Genomic DNA, 23844 nt, shown 5'->3' with positions numbered 1-23844 from the left:
GAATGCCCCAACTACAAGCTCTTCTTGAATTAAATTAATCAAGTCTAGTGCTTCATTATTTAATGTGTTCTTGAAGTTCATTTTAGCCTGCGCATCTTAAAGAAATCTATTGAAAACCTCTTTGAACCTATTAACCATAAGTCTTGTTACTAGACCAACTAGAACCTCTAACAAATCTTTTTGAAGTCCATTATTTAATATCTTATTGAAATCTATTAAATTAATCAAGGCTTATGCTTTATTATTTAATATATTTTTGAAGTCCATCGTAGCTCACGTATAATAAAGAAATCTATTGAAAACCTTTTTGTACCTTTTAACCCTAAGTCTTGTCATATGACTAACTAGAACCTCTAACGGATCTTTTAGTGTTTCTTGGAACACATTAGGTTGCTTTGCATTTTTTTTTATTTTCTTTTTATGAGATTATCTTGATCTCATGATTTAGGTCGTGGGTTTGACAGGTTGACATTGATTGACCCCATTTATTTTTTTGTGCCTTTTTTAATTAAATATTTTTTTAATTAGATTTTATATTTTTTTTCCTTTTGCTTTATATGAAATGATCTCGATCTTATAACTCATGTCAGAAACCTGATAAATTGATCCAGGTTGATTATGTTCATTTTTTGATCCTTTTTCAACTAATTTTTTCTTCAACTTCACCCTTCAATAACTTAATTGTTTTTTTAGTTTAAATTTTTAATTTTATTTTTCAATATTAAATTGTTTATGAATTGAGTTTCATAATTATTTTTCTATTTTTTTATGGACTTATCATAGTCTTATAAATTTAATTTTTTTTAATCTCAATCACAACATTCAATATTTAATCTATTAAAAATAAAGTTTTATACTTTTTTTGTTTTTTTATAAAATGATTTCTATCTCATGAATATATTGATAATGATTAAATATTTTTTTTAACATTAAAAAATTTAATTTGACTGACAGGATAACAATAATTTAATTACAACTAAAAAGAGTATAAGATGATATATATTATTTTTTTTATATAAATAAAATCACAATCTATTTTTTTATTTTCATTTCTTATCTGATATTGATAATAAAATACATTAATTTATTTATTTCACTTGTGGAACGAAACTTTATTCCTGTCAAACCGAATTATATCATTTTTAATATTTCAAATAATATTTTTTTAGTTTGTATTGTGTTGTGGGTGTCTTTTATATATATATATATATATATATATATATATATATATATATATATATAAATATTAATATATTAAAATTATAATAAGATATAAATTTTGTTTTTCAAAATAAATAGACGAGGAAACACTTCCAAACATAACAAAAACAATTGGCTTTTGGGGTCTGAATCTGTCTTCCCTTATTTTGATATGTAGACCAAAGTCCATGGAGAGCAAAATCTTCTTCTAATTACTTTTCAATTACGTTTCTTTATTTCTTTTCTCTCTCTAGAACTGTTTTGTATCAATCGTATGCATTTTTGGAGAGATCTACCATTTCAGTTTGGAATTGGATCTGTAGTAGCTGTAGATAGTGTATAATACCTACACATATACTTGCAGACTAAGATTAGATCTTGGAAAGCCAAAACGAAATGGACAACGGAGATATTGAAGGTGGTGGGTCAGAAGACGAATTCCACACGAAGCAGAGTGGTCGCAAATACAGGCCTGTGGTGGCTCACGATCCCGCCGTCCTTGAGATGTCCTCCGTTCCTCCCGGATCTTCTTCCCAAGAAAAAACAAACACGAATTCCGATCGTTTGAATGATAATACAAATGGTTCAGAAAGAGAGCACAGATTGGAATTGTTTGGTTTTGATTCCCTCGTCAACATTCTTGGTCTTAAGAGGTACCTTACCTCGTTCATTCCTTTATTGTTGAACATCTATCTACATTATTGTTGAATGACTTGCTGTTCCAGTATGACAGGGGAGCAAGTTGCCGCACCTTCTAGTCCCAGGGGGGATGGTGAGGATGCTCCTGTCACCTTTGATCGAGATCGCCCAGGGGTATTTGCTACTGCTCCCTTTCTTTTTAGCAATTTCTCACTACTAGTTTTCATCCACTATTTATGCTTTATTTCTTTATTGATACATCAATGCAGCATAATGATCTTAAACTGGGAACGTTGATGGGTGTTTTCGTCCCATGCTTGCAAAACATACTTGGAATTATCTACTATATTCGGTTTTCTTGGTAACTATCTCGCGTGATGCTTCCTTTTAGCTTCCCTTTGTCCGCACCTGCATTTTGTTTTAATGTGAGTGATTATAGGGTCTGTGCAGATATGTACATCCACCTTGTTTCTTGCTTTTAATTGATAGCAATGAAGTTTTGAAATTCGAAGGAGAAATCTATCCAGTCGAATACTTTTTAATTTCACAAAGTGCTGCATTTAATCGCATCTCTCTCTCTCTCTCTCTCTCTCTTATATGTATTCATCATACAAGTTTCTTTAAGAAATATGGTTGAATTGTCTTTTAATATCAATAAATCATTCAACTAATGTCTCGTTTTTTTCTCTTGAACTACCCGTTTATTGGACATGCTAATAACGCTATTTAAAAGTGATAACAAATTGAGAGCTCTGAGTTCTCATTTTTGGATATACCCATATTTTCCATTTCTTCTTTATAAGTTGTGGTCTAACTGTCAATTGAATAAAGGACTATGATGTCCTCTCGTGAACCTGGAGCTGATTGTAAAATTCAAGTTACCTATAACATGGACATTTAGAAGTTGTGTTGTATTTAGATTCTTGAAGGTTTTAATTTTATATGGACATGGTGGGTTGTAATCAAGCTTGAGGTAAAGGAAAATAAATTGACATTCAGGTTTGGTTTATTAATGGCTTGCTGGCCTTTGATATAGTTAGTGTTTTTTTAAAGCCTTCAAGTTTGTTAATTTTTTCAAAAACTCTGTCAACTATTTTTAAATAGATAATCTGTCAGTTACATTTTTGTTAGTGGGAAGGAAAAAAATGTGTTAAGAGACTTAAGTTCACAACTATGTATAAAATGTAAATCTAGAATAATCAGTTTTGAAATTGGCTAGATGCTTGTAGAGGTAAGATGGGGAAAAGTTTTGGCTTTACATTGACTTGTGCCAGAAATCATACATCAAAGGGTATTCTGAATGGGGTTTATATAACCCAATGAAAATTAGGAACAGCTGTGATATTCAAAACAAATTGCTGGTCCTACTTCCTTCCTATGATTTAATCTGAATCTAGTTGTACTAAATGATGTTGATTACATCCTCCCCCTCTCACCATTCAGACTGACTGGATGTTGATGATGCACATTTAATTTCATGCCAATGCTTTCTCATACAATAGTTTTTGATTGCTTTATGTTTTTGTAAAAATTGCAGGATTGTTGGCATGGCTGGCATAGGCGAATCTCTGGTGCTGGTAGCATTTTGTGGTTTGTGTACTTTCCTAACCGGGATTTCACTGAGCGCTATTGCAACTAATGGTGCAATGAAGGTAAGTATCAGTTACGACATTATTAAATCAGTTCTTACTTATGTTTTGGATAAAGTATTGTTGGGGTTTAGTATCTACAAGGCTATTTTCACAGCCTTTTTCTACACCAGCTTAATGGCTTGTTAAATGTTAAATAATTCTTTCTCAATGAAAATATGGGATCGATTTTCAATGATAGCTCTTTAGCTCTTAGATTGAGCATATTAGGGACATAAGTGAAAACATGATTAATAAATTAGTTCTAATCGGTAGTTATTTTTGAAAAAATTACCCTAGATCTTACTAAAAGAGATACTGTTTTAATTTACCCTTTTTTTTTTCTATTTCTTTATGGTGGTACTTTGCATCTACTGGATATTGCATGACCACCCTAAATGTGCTTCCACCACAAGGGTTGATGTTAGTTGTCTGATACTTGTTTGGTCAAGAGAAGCATGGTAATGTTGTGATTTTTAATTTATTTGGTTCATTCGAGGATTCTTTCTGAACAATTTTGATGTAGAACAATTATCCCAAGAATTTATGGTCCAAATTAAATCATGAAGTTACTGTTTTCCTGTTTTAATTAATTTCCTAGTTAATTTTAGATTTTAATTATTTGTTTCATACTTAACTTAAGACTTTTAATTTAATTAGTATTTTACTGTTTAGGAATTCTAATACTAGATGAATTCTATTAATTAGGTAAATTTTAATTAGGAATCATTTTTTATAAAGGATTTTAGTACTAATATAAATAGGGATGCCTAGTTTATTTTATGGAGATCAATACTATTATTTAGAATCAATAAAAATACCATAGAATTTTCTCTACAATTTGGTCTGTAACCTTAGAGCTTGAGAACCTTAGTTTTATCTTCGCTATACGTTGCGTCAGGAGACCCCCACTTTAGAAAAACTTGTCCTCGAGTTGAGTTCAATATCTGGAAAATAGTCGTAAAGATCAGCAACATTGAAGGTTTTTGATATGCCCACGCTATCAGAAAAACTAATAACATAAGCATTGCCATTGATTTTTTTCAGCACCTTGTACGAACCATACTTCCTCATCTTTAGTTTGTTATAGGTGCCTACTGAAAACCTCTCCTTACACAAGAAAACCATGACTATGTCTCCTTCTTGAAACAATTTAACCCACCTATGCTTGTCTGATGCATGCTTATTTCTAGTAGTTGTTTCTTCTCGTTTTCTCCTGATCTCGTGATGCACAATTTGCACCTATTCAGCCAAATTCTTTGCTGACTTGCTAAACCTAGTAGCTTTAGGCAATGAATGTAGATCGAGTACATGATTTGAAGGCTTCATGTACACAGTTTCAAATGGTGTCTTGCAAGTAACACTATGCTTGGAACTGTTGTAAGCAAATTCTGCCTGAGTCAATGCAACATCCCATTGTATAGGCTTGTCTCCATAAATGCTGCGAATCAGATTGCCTAAAGTTCTGTTTAGAGATTTAGTATGGCCATCAGTTTGTGAATGAGCAACACTACTAAACTTCAAAGAGTAGTTAACATCTTCCACGAAGTTAGCCAAAAATGACCAAGGAACCTGGTATCTCTATAACACGTGATGGATTTTGGAACACCATGCAACCTCACTATCTCCCTGAAAAGAAGCCCAGCCACACTGATCACATCCATAGTTTTCTTACAAGGTATAAAGTGTGTCATCTTTAAATATCTATCTACAACAACAAAAATAGAATCCATTCCTCACTGAGTTTGTAGAAGACCTATCAAAAAATCCATGGAAATATCTTTCCAGAGATGTTCAGGTATAGGTAGAGACATGTATAAGCTAATTTTTTGTGATTGCCCCTTAGCTGTTTGACAAGTAAAAGAATGTTGAAAAAAATTGTTGGCATCATGCTTGAGCTGAGGCCAACAATACTTATCTTCCAAAGCTGACACTCTTTTATCTTTTCCTCCATGACCCTTTAATCCGCCATGCAAGTATCGAATCAATTTCTCGCCTAGGGATGTGCGAGAGATACACAATCGATTACCTTTCAGTAAATAACCATCATGTATACGGAAATCTCCATCAACTCAACCATTAGAACACTTATACCATATCTTTTGAAAAGCAACATTTTCACCCTATAGCTCATTCGACCCTATAGCTCATTCGTACACCCAAAACCCATAATCTCGCTACGAAAAGTGATTAGTAGGGCAACTTGCCTACTTAATGCGTTAACCACTTTGTTCTGAACTCCAACTTTGTGCTTCAGACTGAAATTTAACTTCTGAAGGAATGTAATCCACCTGGCCATCATATCCATATTGATTTGTTTATGATTATTCAGAGACTTAAGAGTTTCATGATCTGAATACAAGATAATTTCTATTAATTAAATAATGCTTCCAAACTTTCAAAGCCGTTGCCACATCATAGAGTTCTTTATCATAGGTAGTCCACTTCAAATGAGTTTCATTTAGCTTCTCACTGGAAAAGGCTACAGGACATTTCTCTTGGGAAAGAACTCCTCCAATACCTACTCCACAAGCATCACATTTAACCCCAAACAACTTGTTAAAGTTGGGTAAAGCAAGCACTGGAGCATTGCATAACTTCTCTTTTATTAAGGCAAAACTTTGTTCTTCCTCACCCCATTTAAACTTTCCTTCAAACATTCAATGATTAGTGCCACAATACTACTAAAATCTTGAATAAATCTTCCATAAAAAGTAGCCCAACCATGAAAACTCTGCACATCATTAACTGTCTTGGGCATGGGCCAATCACGGATTGCCCTCACTTTCTCCTTATTGACTTCAACTCTATCAGCTCTTGCTACAAAACCCAAGAATAACAGCTTGCTGGTCATGAAGCTACACTACTTCAGATTTACATACACCTTGTTTATAAGCAACACCTCCAGAACACTCCTAAAGTGCTCAATATGATATAAGCAACACCTCTAGAACACTCTTTAAGTGCTCATTATGATATGTTTCATTATGACTAAAAACAAGGATATCATTAAAATAAATCACAACAAATTTATTTATGAAAGATTCCAAAATCTGATTCATCAGCCTCATGAATGTACTCGGTGCATTCATTAACCTAAATGACATGACTAACTAATCATATAACCCATCCTTTGTCTTGGAAGCTATTTTCCACTGATCCCCTGGTCGAATTTGATGGTAACCACTTCTCAAGTCAATCTTCAAAAAGACTGTTGCACCACACAATTGATTTAGCATGTCATCTAACCATGAAATTGAAAACCGATATCACACAATGATTATATTAATGACACGACTATCAACACACATATGCCAACTACCATCCTTTGGTGTCAGTAAAGCAGGGACAACACATGGATTTAAGCTCTCTTGAATCATCTCTTTCTTTAGCAATTCATCTATTTTCTCCTTTAAGATCTCTCCTTTTTTTGGGCTCATTCTATAATGAGGTAAATTTGGAAGACTAGCCCCTGGTATCAAGTCAATATGGTGTGAATATCACACGTAACTCATTTGGAATAACTTCTTGAAACTCTTGCAATAGAGACTTAACAACTCCAGTGACCTCAACTGCCTTGTCAACTCATTTGTTTCAATGCCTTTCCTCCAGCCTTTTGGGCTTTTGGTTGGGAATTCCTCTTCAGAGGAATCAAAGTAAAATTAATCCCATCCTTAACAAACTTATAGATGTTTCTGTCCCCCATGCCATGCATTTACATTATACTGTCATGGCCTACCAAACAAGTTACAAGCATTCATGTCAACTACATCACAGTAAACTTCATCCTTATATAGTTGTCTATGGAAAAAAGGAATTTTACATCTTTCAATTACTGCTATCTTTGGTACCTTTTTAATTCAACCTATAGTGTAAAATTCTGGATGTTTTTCAATATTCAAACCCAATTTAATAGTGATTTCCCTAGCAATAATATTCTCGTAGCTACTGCTATCAAGAATAAAGTAAAAAAATTGTTGGTGTGTCGTCTCATCATTAGCTTTTGGTGTGAACAACAATCATCTCACCACATATGCTTGGCCATCATCATCCTCATACTCACCCTCACCATCAGGTTCACAACACTCCTCCAGATACAAAGACCTTCTCTACACTCTTCATCCTCACGTTCAACCACGATCACAAGTCTTCTCTGAGGACATACATTGGATCTATGCCCTTCCTGATTGCATCTATAACACTTTATTGGAGGTGGCTTGGCATGAGGATTATCACACTTATGTAGCATCGTGGTGATCATCTTCTTGGAACAAGATTTTGAGTGGTGTGGGAAGAATGAAGAATTCTTGTGTTTTTATGGTTTTAAAAAAACCGGAGTTGCCACCTAGTATTCTGGTCACTAGAAACTTAAATGGTTTTCAGAGTTTGGATAATGGGATTTGTTGTGTATAGGGAAAACAATATCACTCCTAGTACACCCTACCTACGATAGCTGCATAACTCATTTGTTTGATTATTACTAAGGTTTTGTTGTGTTTTTCTAACCATTGGTCTGTCTAATGGTTAAAGCAGGTTCACCTTAAAAGAGTGAACCATGACTTTACGAGTCAAGCCTAGCTATTCTAAAGCCAAAATATATTTTTTGCATTGTTTTTTTAATATCGGGAATACATCTTACGTATAAGTTCTTAATCCTTTATATTAAAAATAAATAAATTGAATTTTTGGTGTTTTTGAAATTTAGATCAAGTCCTCTTGGTTTTAATAAACTTATTATTAAATCCATGATGCATACAAAATATAAAATCTATTTTTTGATTTTTTTTGGTATGCTAAATCATGCAATGTCTTTTTGTCATATTTTTGTATTTTTTTAAAAAATGCAAACATGATTTTTTTGGAAAAACTTGGCCATGTTCATTTTAAAAAACATAATGTATATTTTGAAAGATTGATTTTTGTTGTTTTTCTATTTTTTTACAAAAAACCTGGTTTATATAATACTGAAAAAACGTCTCATGTATATAAGTTCATAATTTTAAATATTAAATATAAAATGGCAAAAAGTGATTTAAAAGGCCCAAAATTAATTGCGAAATAGTCCTTCAAAAATTTGAAAAATAATTAAAATTAAACTAGAGTGTGTTTGGCTAAACACAAGAAAAAAAAGAAAATAAAGGGTGTGAAAAATAAGTTAGGTTGTGTTTGCCAAACATGCGCAAACACGCCCATAACTAAAAAACACAAGCTTAAATATTGCTTTAAGGGTGTGTTTGCCATACACGTCTTAAAAAACTAAAGATGCAATTTTTCCTTGTTAGATTTTGGACCTTAAAGGTTTAGCCCGATCAAATGGACTGCGCTTCCTAGCCTGACCAGAAGCCAACACAAGCTTTGTCCAAAGAAATTAAATGGGCTTAAAAAAAGAGAATTGAAGCCTTATCTAAGAAGAGCCAACAGGCTTAACAAAACAACCCAAGTTTACTCCTAAAAAAACAAAAGGCCTTGAAGGCCTAATCCACGAACAAATCCAAGAAGAAAGTTTCATGTTTTAAAGATTAAAGCAACCATTCATGAACTTGCCTAGAATTCTTTTATTTTTCCAGGTACTAAAGGATCAAGCTCAATCCATATTCAAGTAAAGCATAAAAAGAGACTTAACCAACACTTCAAAACTAAGCTTGCATACACCATCTTATCTCATTTTGGTATCCAAAGATTAAAAGAACAGACATGGGTATTTCATGCTTAAAACAAAATCTTAACCAAACATTTTTTTGTACAGAAACAAAGGACCAAATGCTTAGCCTGATCCATGGGTTTCTTTGCCAAAACCACACTTCAAACATTGTGTTCAATAAATGCACATTTTTTTTTCTAAAATTCCTCAACCCCTGAAGTGAGAATCTATTGTTATACCAAAGCAAATGTTCGGAGAATAAGCTTTCTATCGTAACTTGTAGTTGTTCCTATCTCTTTTCTTGCTGTTGATGGCAGTTGCTTTTTTGGAGCTTTGGAGGTTGAAAAATCATGGCAGGGGGGCGTGGTGAAGGGTTTGAATGTTGAGGACTGTGGCTACTGCCAATGGGAGGAGTGATGGTGAAGGATAACCCTTGGTGTACTGGTGTACGGGGAAAAGAGGTAGGAGATATTGGCAAAAATGAAGGAGAAGAAAAGGAAAAATGGTGTTGCTGGGGTCTATGAACTAAATTGGGTCACAATGGAAACAATTTTGTACCATCCCAAAATGGAAAATTTAACAAACTCTTTGAAATGGAGGAGTACATAAATAGATTAATTGGTAAGTCAAACAATAAAACCAGTTACGCTGTTTTATGTGGTTCAATATAGGTTTGTGAAAGTATTGAATTGAAAATTCATATTGAATAGAAATTCAGATTGGTGCATGATTTGGATCATGGTTTGAGTAATCAAACAATGAATATCCCTTTGTCAAACACTTTATGTTGATCAAAGCTGTTAGAAAAACATTTGAGATAGAAATAGCATTTAGTTTCAAGTTAAAATGATAAATTTATAGTTTAGTTGGTTTGTTCAAAATATGGGTAAAATTGAGAAGGGGAAGAATGCAAAGAATGATCTTGTGATTTTTCCAATTTGCAATGCAATTACCGAGCTTTGAATTTTGATTCTTCAGAGGCATGTGGTTTCCCTCCTTTAGCACCTGCCTTTTTTTTTTTTTTCAATTCAAGTTGCTGATATGATTGCCTATAATCATCCCATCTTTTTATTTTTTTATTTAGGTAATTGAGTCGTAATCCTTCATTTTTTTTAAAATGGACCAAATTTATGTAATGCTATCCCTTTGCTGACCTGACGACCTGACATGGTTCTTGAATCAATATGAACTTGATTGAAAACACAGAACTTAAATATGTATTATGTTTTTTTTATCAACCATGTACTGTTTTTTCATTGGTCTTGGATAGTTTTATTTTTTTAATAATAATAAAAAGTAGTCTATTTCATGATTTTATATATTTTTTGGTACACTTGAATAGATGAATCATGAGAAGATGAATCATGATAATGATTAGTACATAAAATGTAGGGTATATTTTCATGTGTAAAAGTGTTTGGTATAGCATATTTGATAACATTCTAATAAATTGTTAGAAATTAGAGGATTAGGATTTCTTAGAAAAGGTACATCTATCTAAGTTTTGAGGACTGATAATGCAATTATCCCTTCGATTTAATTAATAGTTAAAGGGGTAAATGCTACGCGAGGAAAGCACATGCTCAATGTCCAAATTTAAATTTGAAAATTGGTCACTCAAATGTAAATAGTCCAAACTAAAAGGTTCTTTTTTGCATTTTCCCCAATTGAGAAATATGGGAAAAGTTCAAGAATTTGGCTACTATGTTGGGATCAGTGTTGTTAAAACCATGCCTTAGGCATGCTTGAGGCACAAGGCATGAATGCTAAAGCCAATGCTTTTATTTAACTCGGTGATGCAACTTCACCGAGATGTGGATCCAAAGGCACAAACCCATGCCTCAAAAGAAATCTTTCCTCTATTTAGTCAGTTGCTTTATACATTCTCTCTCTCTCTCTCTCTCTTGCCTTTCTTTCTTTCCCCTCTCTATCTACAACATTTTTCCTCAACTGAGGTCCATGACAATTTTTTGTCCTTTGCTCTAGCATTTGAGCTAATAGAGAAAATTAATTATCATTGTACTTTTCTATCTTCTCTTTATGTCTTAGAAATCTTTCCATGCAACTCTTCATGCATTCTATTAAAAAAATACACGCCTTGATTCTCCCAATCTCTTAACAACAGGACAACTTTGTCATCATGTCCCACAAGGGATTTGGTGAGTTACGGTTTCATAAATGTGGATTTATGAATGATTAGGGGATTGTTTTAGTAGAATTTAGTATTTGAATTAAGGCTGTAAATATTACCTACCTGATAGTGCAGTAGGTAGGCAATAAGAAAGAGAAGAAGAAAATAGCACATAGAGAAAAGAGAAAAAGACACTCAAGGCTGCAGCTCTGAAACAAAACCAAAATACTGATAATCGCATTATCAAAATATTTCCAATTAAACTGAAAATATGCTCCTTTTATAGGCATCAAAGCACCAATAGTTCTAAACTAAATAGTATTCTTCAATGGACTAGAATTACAAGAAATATAAACTATTTGGGATTTAAAGTTAAATGAAAATAATTTCTAAGCCTCTCTCTTGTTGATTGCATCAACAACACTTCTTGAGTTACAGTTTGTTAAGCATGCTGTTTGCTTTTTTTCTCATTTTCAGTTTCTTATAGTTGTTATCTTCTGATGACAAGTTCAATTTTGGAATAGTTTTTAAGCAAGTCACTTGTTGTATGAACCTTATTTATAGGGTGGGGGCCCATATTATCTCATTGGTCGTGCCCTTGGTCCTGAGATTGGAGTGAGTATTGGATTATGTTTCTTCCTTGGGAATGCAGTTGCTGGAGCTCTGTGAGTATATCTTGTCCCTTTTCTGATGCCACCATGTTATGTATGGTTAATGCCCTAGACCATGTTCTAGGACTTGAGGTTCCAATTAGTTTTATTATCTTTATGGCCTATTTGTATACGCTAAGTATTTGTGTTGACATAATTCTTTTCATTTGCTTCTACTCATTGTTTTAGCTATGTGTTGGGAGCTGTAGAAACCTTTTTAAATGCCTTTCCTGCTGCTGGGCTATTCGGAGGTAAAGATTCAGAGTTTTCTGTTGATATTATATATGATTGGTAGCTGTTAGCATGAATCTAACCTTACCATCTCAAAATGTTAAAGAACACTGATAATTTATATCTTTGGCTGTTCATGTTTTCCCTGTAGAGGCTATAACAACATTTAATGGAACAGAAGTTGCACATCCCATACAAAGTCCAAGTTCACATGATCTGCAAATTTATGGGATTGTTGTGACAATTCTCATATGCTTTATCGTGTTTGGTGGTGTGAAGATGATCAATCGAGTTGCACCTGCTTTTCTCATTCCTGTTTTGTTCTCGTTGTTCTGCATATTTATTGGGATATTTTTGGCGAAGAAGGACTACCCTGCCGGTGAGTGTTAAGTTGTTAAGTTCTTCTTCTTCTTTCTTGGTAATGTTTGCCTATTACTTGTCATAGCTACTCTGGGTGATGCATTGAGCATTTAAATACGATAGAAGTGTGGCATTGGAATGATGTTTTGGAGTACATGTTCCAAATCCTTGACCAAATTTAATGTTGATGAGTACATACGTGGTGTTTTTTAGACTACACCCTGATCCATTCTAACTCTGGAGGAAAATAATTAGCTACACTGTAGTTTTTTCAATTCACGGTTGTCTTTTACAATTTAGTTTTGATAGCTACATTGACCTATTAACTATCAGAATCAGAAAAAAGACTTGCCATGTTCATGATCGTAGCCTAAACTATTTTGAATTTTGAATTGAACTGTTAAAGACAAAAACCTAATGAGAAACAAAATTTGTTTGGGCAGACAGACTAGTTAATCAACCAGGCGACCTAGTGAAGCAATTTGTTTTCTAAGTATTTTGTTTTCAACTTAGCAATACTTCTCTGTTTATGTTTTTAATTATTCTTGAAAGTAAATTTGATAATATTATATGCCATGTTTTAAATATAAATATTATTTGAGTTAGTAATAGAGGTGGCAAATGGGTGGGCATGAAATAGGTATGGGCAATGTTCTGTGCATACCCTTTTATGACCCATTTATTTTTTCAATGGGTACCTACACCCGCTTAAACCCACTTAACCTAGCCATCAACCCATTTAAATTGTTTGACCAATTTTACTGTTTGATGTGCAGGGACTTGATTGCAAAAGAAAATTTTAATTAAGGGACTAAAATATATTTAGTATAAATAGCTTTCAAATAAGAACTCATTTGTTGGAAAAATAAATTAAATAAGTTTTTCAAAAATTGAGGGGCTAAATGAAAATTAGTAAAAATTTTGTTTTCCCTCTCAAATCAAATAACCAGCTATGAAATTTGATGGGGTCGGTCGATATGATGAACGGGAAATTCCCTGATGTTGCTTCATTGAAGTCCCTCATGGAATAAGAATTGGCTGATGTTGAAGGCTTTTACAATTCTTTGAGCTATATCTGTTAATGGGTCAGATGGGTGACCCTTACCCAACCCCATCCATCCCATTTATCTTAGAATATTTTTGGGTCAATCCATTAGTGATCCGTTTAAATTTTATACTGACACTTTTATGATCCATGCCCCTTTAAAATAGATAGATTTGGGTTGGCTTTTGCCACCCTTGGTTAGTAATTATTATGGATAACATATAAATAAATTTGCGAATTTACTTGTGGGTTTTATCTGATTCACGAGTTCAATCAGTGACCACCAACCTTGACAGCTTCACTATCTAGCTCAGTTTTGATAACTATGAATCCTGAACTTAAAATTGTGTTCTGACATTAAAACCTTTGATTTAGAACTATCTGTCTATAGATGAATACACTTGATGATTATTGAAAGCAATGGGCTGAGATAGAGCTTTAGATCTTAAGTGCATCTTTCACAAGGAGGAAATTGAATGCTTTGGTTATCAGCTCTGTGACTAGCAGAATGTATTTTTGGTTCATTAAAGGGTTTGGTTTTGCTGGGATGTTTACAACTTTTAGTTGTCCATCTTTTGGATGTATTTTTTGTCTTTTCACGAGATAAATGGATTTTGGCTCGCCTAACAGAGATTTGCAGCATCTGTGAAGTTGAAAACATATGTTCCCTCTTCAGCTGTGCATCTCATAAATCAATTTAGACGGCATTGTACATTTTTGGTTAACTCACTTCGAATGTTTTTAATTAATCATCCTATTGTATCCTTCTTACTCCTACTTTGGGGTTTACCTATGCCTGTGAAGACAAGGAGTTTTCATTTGCATATCTTTGTATCTCGTATAGGATGGTTTGTACAGGATCTTTGTCAATGGTTAGTGCTGCATTGTCAAAGTGTTGGAGATTGCTATCATCTAGCCTCTTCTTGTCATTGTTTGAAGGCTTTTGCACCATTTTTTCTCTTAGATCTAGCTGCTTATGTTTATTGAGTCTTCGTTCTTCTTCATGTTTTATGTGTGTTTTATTTATTAATTTATTATTGTTTAGATACATTTAGTCAATGAATAAACAGTGAACCATTCATTCTGACTTTAACAGTATTGTTTGGACTTCCATGATGAACATTATTAGTGTTGAGCTTTATAGGTTGGTGGCTTTGGATCTCTTTGGAATTGTTGGTGGCATTAGAACTCAATGGAATTTCACTATCCACTTGCATCTCTGCATAAAGCATAGTGTAGCCAAGTTACTTTGCTGATTTAAGTTCAAGGCAAACAATTTCTTTGATTGGTACATCAGGATTCACTTTTGACCTTAACCTATATGCTAATAACTGTCAACTTTAATTGTAAATGTATCTGTGATTGATGTTTTCATGGTCTTGCTTTCACTCTTATTCCTTGTTCTTTCTTATTGGTTGGTGGAGAAATAAAACTAAATGCTTCTCTTTCCATGATTTTAACAGATGGAATCACGGGCTTGAGTTTGGAAAGTTTTAAAGAAAACTGGAGTTCAGATTATCAATTTACTAATAATGCTGGCATACCTGATCCTGAAGGAAAGGTCTACTGGAATTTCAAGTAAGCTACGACAAGAATTTTCAATCTCATAGTATTTGTTGATTGTTGAAGTTAATAACATAAATGGATCTGATTGCAATATTATTAAGTGATGTACTTCCTGTTTTATTGTAATACCAGAATACTCTGGTATATATTAATTTCCAACCGTTGAATAAAGTTGCCGGAAGATGCTTCTTTCCTTTGGTTTAGCAATCTGAACTCTGTTTTCTGTTGGGAACACTTGCAATTGAATTTGAATGAGAGATTTTTGTACATTGTTTGGAAAGAAATATGCTTATTCCTTATACAGTTCAAGGAATGTAGAATGGAAAACTAATTTGGAGCTCCATAACCATGGAGCAGAAGCTGGTAGACTTGATTCTTCTACTTTACACCTTTTTTTTCATGTTCAGGTAACCAAACACAGTTTATGTCATCACTAGAAAAAAGAATAATGAACAAACACCTAATGGTCCAGCAGTTGTGAATATCTAATTTATATCATCTTAGTTGCCCTAGTTAATGGATTTTAAAGTTCCTGGAATTACCTTCCAGCTTGATACACTTTGCTTTTCTGCCACACCCTCCCAAGGCACACACCATTCTCTTTTTAATTACCATCACTGGAACTGTTGGGCATTATGCAATCGTGTATAGCTGTAAGCATTTCAATCAGTTATCTTGCTAATGGGTGTTAAAAGAAGTTGAATTTTTCATGGTTTTCATGTCTCAGTTAGACAATACTATGCCTCGGGCCCTTACCAAAACACTTCTATTGGTTACAATTCTATTGTGTCAACAACACATTCCTTTAAAGCATGGAAATGCATTTTCTTGAAATAGGGGTGAGATGAATTTTTTTATGCCTTTTCTCATTTTTTTTTTCTTAATTTCTTTCAGTGCGTTGGTTGGCCTATTTTTCCCTGCTGTAACGGGAATTATGGCGGGCTCTAATAGATCAGCCTCACTTAAAGACACACAACGTTCAATTCCCATCGGTACATTGGCTGCAACTCTTGCAACCACTGCACTATATCTAGTGTCTGTGTTATTATTTGGAGCACTTGCAACTAGAGATGCTCTCTTGACAGACAGGTATTTTGCATGGCCTTCTACACAAGTAGCCTTCATACTTGCTGTGAACATCTTACATTTTCCCCTCTTCAAATGTGGAATGAAATCCCTCGATATTTGCTTTAAACTGTGGACCACAAACTTCCCTCTTCTCTAGTAACTAACAATATTCAACTTTTAGTCAAGTGACCGGGCATTTGCAAGGCCACTTATCGGTTATATCTTTCTTCAGTGCCTTGTAGTTATATATTAATACCTAGCAAAGCATATCTGCATAAATATATCATCACTTAATTGTCTACTGGAATAATGTTGTCACCTAGTTTCTGTTAATTATATTATTGACTAGCAGAGTTTTCTTTGTTCATATGATGGATTTTCTCATGAGATTGTAGCTGTGCTCTTCGTTTTTATTTTCTTTAGTGGCTTGCACCTTTAGGTAATTTGTGGATTGCATCTTTATGCTTTGTTCATATGATGGATTTTCTCATGAGATTGTAGCTGTGCTCTTCGTTTTTATTTTCTTTAGTGGCTTGCACCTTTATGTAATTTGTGGATTGCATCTTTATGCTGTGACTTAGGACTCATTATATTGCTGGTGTGTTACATACAATAAATGCTTATACTAAATGCTCTTAATGCATTGTTAGATTTCTAAAGTTTTACTGGTCCTAGTTTAGTTTTAGCTATTTAGGTCTGATGCATTAATTATAGAAAGTGTTACTAGGCCTATGCTAGTTCTAAGGCTTCTATCACACATACTGATTATTGTATTATTCAAAATTTATTTCTGTAGAATTAATCTCTGTTATAAAATCTCTAGTTATGTATAGAATTGGAGATATTGTAAAAATTTAGAGAAAGATGCAGTTACCAATGTTAATTCAGGTTACCTTTCATTAAAATTCATTCTTTCATCTCATACTTGCATGATTAATAAAAATTGTAAAATACTGTTTGAATTTAATGATTGTATGGGAAAAAAAAATCATGTTTTAAGTAAAGATATTAACAACTTTGAATCATGCTGATGCCTGGATTATGTCTTGTCATGCTAGAAAAAGAAAGATATGATATGAGAATGCATGGTTATGGTTTGGGAATTCCTAAATGCCTTCAAAGTAGGTTAGGTAGCCTGGGTCTTCAATTGCTTTATTAGCAAGTCACTTTCGGTTCCTCATGTACACTTTGGATGGTATCAACATGTCCATAAGTTTAGAATTTTTTAAGTTTTTTCCTTCACTTGGTGATACTTTCATCCCAGTTCTTTGTTGCCTCCTTTTTATTTTGAATATACATTAGGCATCATGGTCATTTCTGCTGAAGAGAATAATATATGGTCAGTATGTTGGTTTGAGTTGTAGAATTTGGACTGCATCAAAACTCTCCACTATTTCTGTTTTACTGCTGAACTGTACTTTTTATGCAGGCTACTTACAGCTACTGTTGCCTGGCCTTTCCCTGCCATCATCTACGTTGGTATCATTCTTTCAACCTTGGGTGCCGCTCTTCAAAGCATGACAGGTGCCCCACGCCTGCTTGCAGCCATAGCCAATGATGAAATTCTCCCTGTTCTTAACTATTTCAAAGTTGCAGATGGACATGAGCCACACATTGCTACTCTCTTTACTGCATTTATCTGTGTTGGGTGTGTCGTTATTGGGAATTTAGATCTTATCACACCAACTGTAACTATGTTTTACCTTTTATGTTATGCTGGCGTGAACTTGTCTTGCTTCCTTCTAGATCTTCTAGATGCTCCCAGTTGGCGACCACGGTGGAAAATTCACCATTGGAGCCTCTCTCTTCTTGGAGCATCACTATGCATAGGTATGCCTCTTACTTTTCCCTTTGAAAAAAGAATCACATATTGTTTTGCTACTGGTATTATTTTTTAGGGCCTAGAGAGGCCTTAGGACTGTGGTGTTTCCGCACCTTATAGCTTCTTCTCTCTGAGTTCTTAATAGTGTCCCAAAAGAACAAATATGCAGTATTGTCCTCTTCGCCAGCCTGAGTTTAATACTCTCATCGGATGCTTTTGGAAATGTGATGTCCATTCTACTATTTGGAAATGCAGAAAGCTTTCTGTTACAACCCTTTGGCTTTATTTGTTAAAAGCTGGAATGCTTTAGTGTGTTAATTTCAGCTATATTTTCTGGAACGTCATACTAATCACTGTAATGTGTGAGGTTAATGCCCATGTGTATTAAAAATGGATTGCTTTGGGATTATGTGCATATAAATGAACCTCAACCTCAATCTCGACCTGTGCTTTTGGCTTTGTTCAATCGTAAATGCTTTGGGTGCACTAAATTAAGGTGAAATATTATGCTCATCATGTTAATAGTGGATCGCTTTGGGTGATATACATGTATGAACACTTGAAGCTAGACTTGAGATTGATGGAGTTGCTATGTTATACTTAAAGAACTCTCTTTGGAAACCCAAGGCTGCATTAGATGGTTCTTCATCAAGAAACAAGTTGTTATGGTAGATTTCTTGGTTTGGGGTTTAAAGTTTTTGAATCATAGATTATTTTGTAAGCAGGGGCAAAATTGTTATTTGAACACATTCCAGCAAAACAAGAGTATTGTGGTCATTTTGATATTTGGTAGGTCTAGGAATTAGCGTCTTAAGTCTTTAATAGTTTATTCCTATTTAGTTGCTTTGCTTGTCAAGTTGAGATTAGTTATGCCCATGGTTTTTTCGAATTGCACGTGAACGATTTGTTTGATTCACACAGCAAAAAATTTGACTCGGGCACATGAATTGGATTTATACAAGAATCGCATCTGAAATCATCCTGAGTTGTGTGTTTTGTACAATTCACTCAGTTGCCCCAAAAATATCAAATCTGAAAGAAGGGAATTCTGGAAAAAAAATAAAGAAAGATGGAGGAATTGCAAGAGAGAAAGCAGATTCGATAGAAAATTGTAGATGTACAAAGGATTTGTAGAGAAAGAAGCTTCAACTCAGACTTAAAAGTACTTTTTAATATAACCCATTAGATATTTTATAGAAGTACCTTTTTATCTTTTATTTCAACACAAGGTTCTAGAATTTAATCTTTTGAATTCTAAAACCATGGAGTTTCTTGAATCTTAGAACTTAGACGTTGGTGAGTTACTGCTAGGTAGTAGTTACTTATTGAACTAACACTTTGAATCATATTATTGCATAAATCATGGATGCTTTATTTTAGTATATTTATTATTGTTCTATGTTTTTGTTTAATAAATTTATGGCATTTATGAATCTTACTATTCGCTATTCAGAAAATGAGCTTTCCTATTAACGATTCAAATCGCGATTTGACAAATATGGTTATGCGAGGTTCATTTTCATATTCCTATTTACTAGCCTTAGGTCTAATTAGGATTTCAAAGCAAGCACCATTTGGGGAGAATCTTCAAGATTTACTAAAACTGTGGTACTCAATATTTTGGTGCCTATAAGCTTGGTGTGTGCTTTTATACATTTAATGTCCTTTTGTATATGCATGCATGCTTGGAAGTTGTTTGTGTTTGTTTCAGGATCTTACCTGCCTTCGCTGGTTTACTGCAGTTATCATGTTCTTGATTTCTTGGTCGTTCACTGTTGTGTCTCTGGCACTAGCAAGCCTCATTTATTATTATGTCAGCATTAAAGGAAAGGCTGGGGACTGGGGTGATGGCTTCAAGAGTGCATATTTTCAACTAGCTCTTCGCAGTCTTCGATCGCTGGGAGGTAGTGTCTGTCCTAAATTCGCTGTATGACAAAGTTTAGAGTTCTTGAGTCATTACATCTCACTGGTGAATATTGAAAGCATTATGTGCTCTGCTTGGTGGCCTATTATGGCAATTTGCTATGAACAGTCAGTACTGCTTCTATCAAACATCTTGAGCACAAGGAATTTGGTCGATATGTTTTTAGTGTCTTTATCTTTTTTTTCTTTTCTCTCTCTTCTCATTACCTATGTGTGCTTGTGTGCATGCATGCCTTTTCATTGTGTTTGACATATCTCACTATTACTTGCAGCTAACCAAGTGCACCCAAAAAATTGGTACCCAATCCCTCTTGTATTCTGCCGGCCATGGGGAAAGCTGCCAGAAAATGTTCCCTGCCATCCCAAGCTTGCCGACTTTGCCAACTGCATGAAGAAGAAAGGCCGTGGGATGTCCATATTTGTCTCTATACTAGATGGAGACTATCATGAACATGCTGAAGATGCTAAGGCAGCCTGTAAGCAACTAAGCACCTACATTGATTACAAGTGCTGTGAGGGCGTTGCAGAAATAGTTGTAGCCCCCAATATGTCTGAAGGTTTTCGTGGAATTGTCCAGACTATGGGCCTTGGTAACCTGAAGCCCAACATTGTGGTGATGCGGTATCCTGAAATCTGGCGGCGTGAAAATTTAAAAGAAATACCTGCCACTTTTGTTGGAATAATCAATGACTGCATCGTTGCAAACAAAGCTGTTGTTATTGTCAAGGGTCTTGATGAGTGGCCCAATGAGTATCAAATGCAGTACGGAACTATTGATTTGTATTGGATTGTAAGAGATGGTGGTCTAATGCTTCTTCTTTCCCAGCTCCTTCGTACTAAGAAGAGTTTTGAGAATTGTAAGATTCAGGTCTTCTGCATTGCAGAGGAGGATTCAGATGCAGAGGAACTCAAAGCTGATGTGAAGAAGTTTCTCTATGATCTTCGGATGCAGGCTGAAGTGATTGTAATATCTATGAAATCTTGGGATGTGCAAATAGAGGGTGGATCTCAACAAGATGAATGGTCAGAATCATTTACACCTGCTCAGCAGCGCATTGCTGGCTACTTAGCTGAGATGAAGAGGGCGGCTCAGGGGGATGAGAATAAGCTGATGGCTGATGGGAAACCTGTAGTAGTGAACGAGCAACAGGTAGAGAAGTTTCTTTACACCACCCTGAAGCTAAATTCAACGATATTGAGATACTCTAGAATGGCTGCTGTTGTGCTGGTGAGTCTGCCCCCGCCTCCAGTACACCACCCTGCTTACTTTTACATGGAGTACATGGATCTATTAGTAGAGAATGTGCCAAGGCTTTTAATCGTAAGAGGATACCGTAGAGATGTTGTAACTCTATTCACATAGTTGCCGGTGGTTTACTTTCTGGATGGTAAATGCTGCATCCCTACTTGTCCATATCCTCCAATCTTTCCAATCTTTTTAGTTTCAATGTTACATTCATTCTTGCAGTCTGTGGCAATGCATCCGCCTGTGTGATAGTCACGGTAGAAACTTGGTAGTTTTTCAGTCCTTTGGGGATGCGCATTTGAAATGTACGAGGTCAAATTTTGAGATAGCGAGACTAATCTAAATTTTCCCTTTGCATTGAACTTTTTTATATATTAACAAAAAAACTGAACTCATGGCCACAAAACTGAACTCAAATATTGTGTTCTATTCATGCGGTTGTGCATGGTTGTGATCAAGTTTTCAGGTGGCACATTCAATGTCATTTGTTGGCTAACCATAAGCTTTTGTGTTGGCGTTTGAATCTTCATAGTGGCTCTTCTATTACGGGCACTTTGACATAGATGATTTTTTTCATCCTTTCCCTCTACCTCAATTCCTATACTTGTTGCTATAAAGTTTCAAACAATCATTTTTTTTATGTGGTTTTTTTTTATTTGTTTATTCTAAATAATTCATGAAATTGAAGTTCTTTTTTAATATTATTCTCTTTTGATCTTTTTTATTTGTTAGATTTGGTTCTTAATTTTTCATTGTTTTTTTTTTGTTTTTTTTTTTATCATTTTTTTAATTGATTTTTTTTCAATTCATCTTTCAACATCTTATTTTATTTTTATTTTTATTTTAGTTTTTATTCTTTTAATTGCTATATTTCTTTTAGATTTTTTTTTATTGAAACTTTCTTTTTAAATTTTATCTTTCAATATTTTGTTGATAGAAAATTTGCCTTCATGATTTTTTCTGTTTGCTTTCTATGTGATAATTTTGATTTCAAGACTTGAATTACAGATTTGAAAGGTTATCATGCGTTGATTTAGGTCTTTTTTTAGATCATTTTTTCCAACTCCATAATTCCATAGGGCTATTTCAATTTCACGTGTTAGGTTGCGGGTTTTGTGGCTTAATATAGGATGACTCGGGTCAAGTTTGCTTTGTTCGATTTATCTGTTGTTGTCTTGGCCGAAGTTTGTTTTATTTGAGATGGTTTTTAAAATTATAATTTTTTACGATTTTATCCTTTAGATTTTTTCCTATAAGATTTGATCCTCATTCTTTTGACTAATATATATATATATATATATATATATATACTTTGGCAAGTTTTTCAAATTAATTTTATCCGGTCTAGGACTTCAAGGGTTATAATTTTATCCGCCTTAAGTTTTTTTCCTATCAAATCTTATCTCGATTCTTTTGATTACTATTTTCTTTACTTCATAAAATTTATTAAATTGATATATTTTTTCTATTTAATCCTTCAACATGAAAATTGAGCTTTTTAATTAAGTTCGACTCTAGAATTTAACGAGTTGTGAGTTTTTAAGATTAACTCAGGTTTAAGAGGTTCGCTGATGTTTACTTGTTTTTTTTTTTTTTTTAAGCTCGTTTTTTTTTTCAATTTTATCTTTCATTGTTTATCCAATTTGAGAGCAGTCTCTGTTATTTGTTTTTAATTGATTTCTATAAAAAATTTCAATGATTTTTATAATGACTTGATTTATCTTGGTTGACTTGGTTTATATTGGTTTTGTTTATTTGTTGTTCTTTATTAAATTTACTTTGATGAATTTTTTAAATTAATTTTTTTTCTTATTTCATCCTCTAATATTATATTCGTTGAGAATTAATTTTTTTTTTTAGTTCCATCCTTCTAGGTTGAAATTTTTGAATATTGAATTTCATGTTTTTCTTTAATTTCTTTTATATTTGTTTATCTCAGTCCCATTACTTAAACTACAAGTTTAGCGAGTTAGTGATAAATGCAAAATATACATATATTTCTACTCCTCTTACATTATGTTTTTTAATGTGTTTTAAGCTTATTGAAAGTTATTATATGAGTTTAGCATACCTAAAAGACTTTGTAATTTAATTGCTAAAATATAAGAAATTATGTATTTTATATTTCAAACCTTAATTCTTGTCACAGGTTTTTCACCAAGTTAGAGTTCCAGAATGTGAATATGAACTGAATCTAAGTTAAAGTACACGTATCAAGCTTTATAGGAATGAATTATGGGAAGAAATCTGAGTTTGTTTGGACCTCTAAATAGACCTGTAAAAATTGGGTTGGAATCTTACTTGTAACAAAATTTTCTGTTTTTCACACTAAACATTCAAATAGGCATATCTTGAGCTTCAAATATTGAAACTATACGATTCAAAAGCTCAAATTTATTTACACATTCAAGACTACAACTTTTATTAAGGGCTTCAGGTCAGGAAAAAGCGTTTTCAAGATGAAAAACATGATGCAAGTTGAAGGATGAGTTTATCTCCTGATATGATGAGAAACTAACAGTTTAGAAGTCTTATCGTTAAGAAGAAATCTGATGGGATTAGATAGATTTCTTCTACCGCTGTAACCTTCTAATATTTAGCCTTGATATCTTATCATGAAGGGTGCCTTTTGAGCAACAAAAACACCAGGAGATCAACGTGATAAGGGACTTGGCTATTGGAATTTTCCTAAAG

The 23844-nt window shown here is 33.7% G+C and overlaps 1 protein-coding gene across 5 annotated transcripts; it reads left to right on the top strand.

Annotated features, from left to right (window-relative positions):
• Nucleotides 1–1314: 1314 nt before the first annotated feature.
• LOC18103270 (cation-chloride cotransporter 1) lies at nucleotides 1315–23787 on the top strand. Of its 5 annotated transcripts, none has more exons than XM_052445306.1 (13): nucleotides 1315–1853; nucleotides 1926–2013; nucleotides 2109–2200; nucleotides 3377–3491; nucleotides 11804–11904; nucleotides 12079–12140; nucleotides 12272–12499; nucleotides 14989–15103; nucleotides 15986–16180; nucleotides 17589–17989; nucleotides 19724–19885; nucleotides 20177–21292; nucleotides 23772–23787. In XM_052445306.1, exons 1-12 carry the CDS (start codon nucleotides 1597–1599, stop codon nucleotides 21265–21267), a joined length of 2907 nt encoding a protein of 968 aa, XP_052301266.1. In that variant the 5' UTR covers nucleotides 1315–1596; the 3' UTR covers nucleotides 21268–21292; nucleotides 23772–23787. The 5 variants fall into 5 exon arrangements, with proteins under 5 accessions (XP_052301266.1, XP_024436901.1, XP_024436899.1 ...); XM_024581133.2 differs by lacking the exon at nucleotides 23772–23787 and adding an exon at nucleotides 21373–21512; XM_024581131.2 differs by lacking the exon at nucleotides 23772–23787 and having other exon boundaries at nucleotides 20177–21512.
• The last annotated feature ends 57 nt before the right edge of the window (nucleotides 23788–23844 follow it).

Source organism: Populus trichocarpa, chromosome 11 (assembly GCF_000002775.5).
Source record: "Populus trichocarpa isolate Nisqually-1 chromosome 11, P.trichocarpa_v4.1, whole genome shotgun sequence".
NCBI classification, from domain to species: Eukaryota; Viridiplantae; Streptophyta; class Magnoliopsida; order Malpighiales; family Salicaceae; genus Populus; species Populus trichocarpa.
This window is presented reverse-complemented; position numbering and strand designations above follow the sequence as displayed.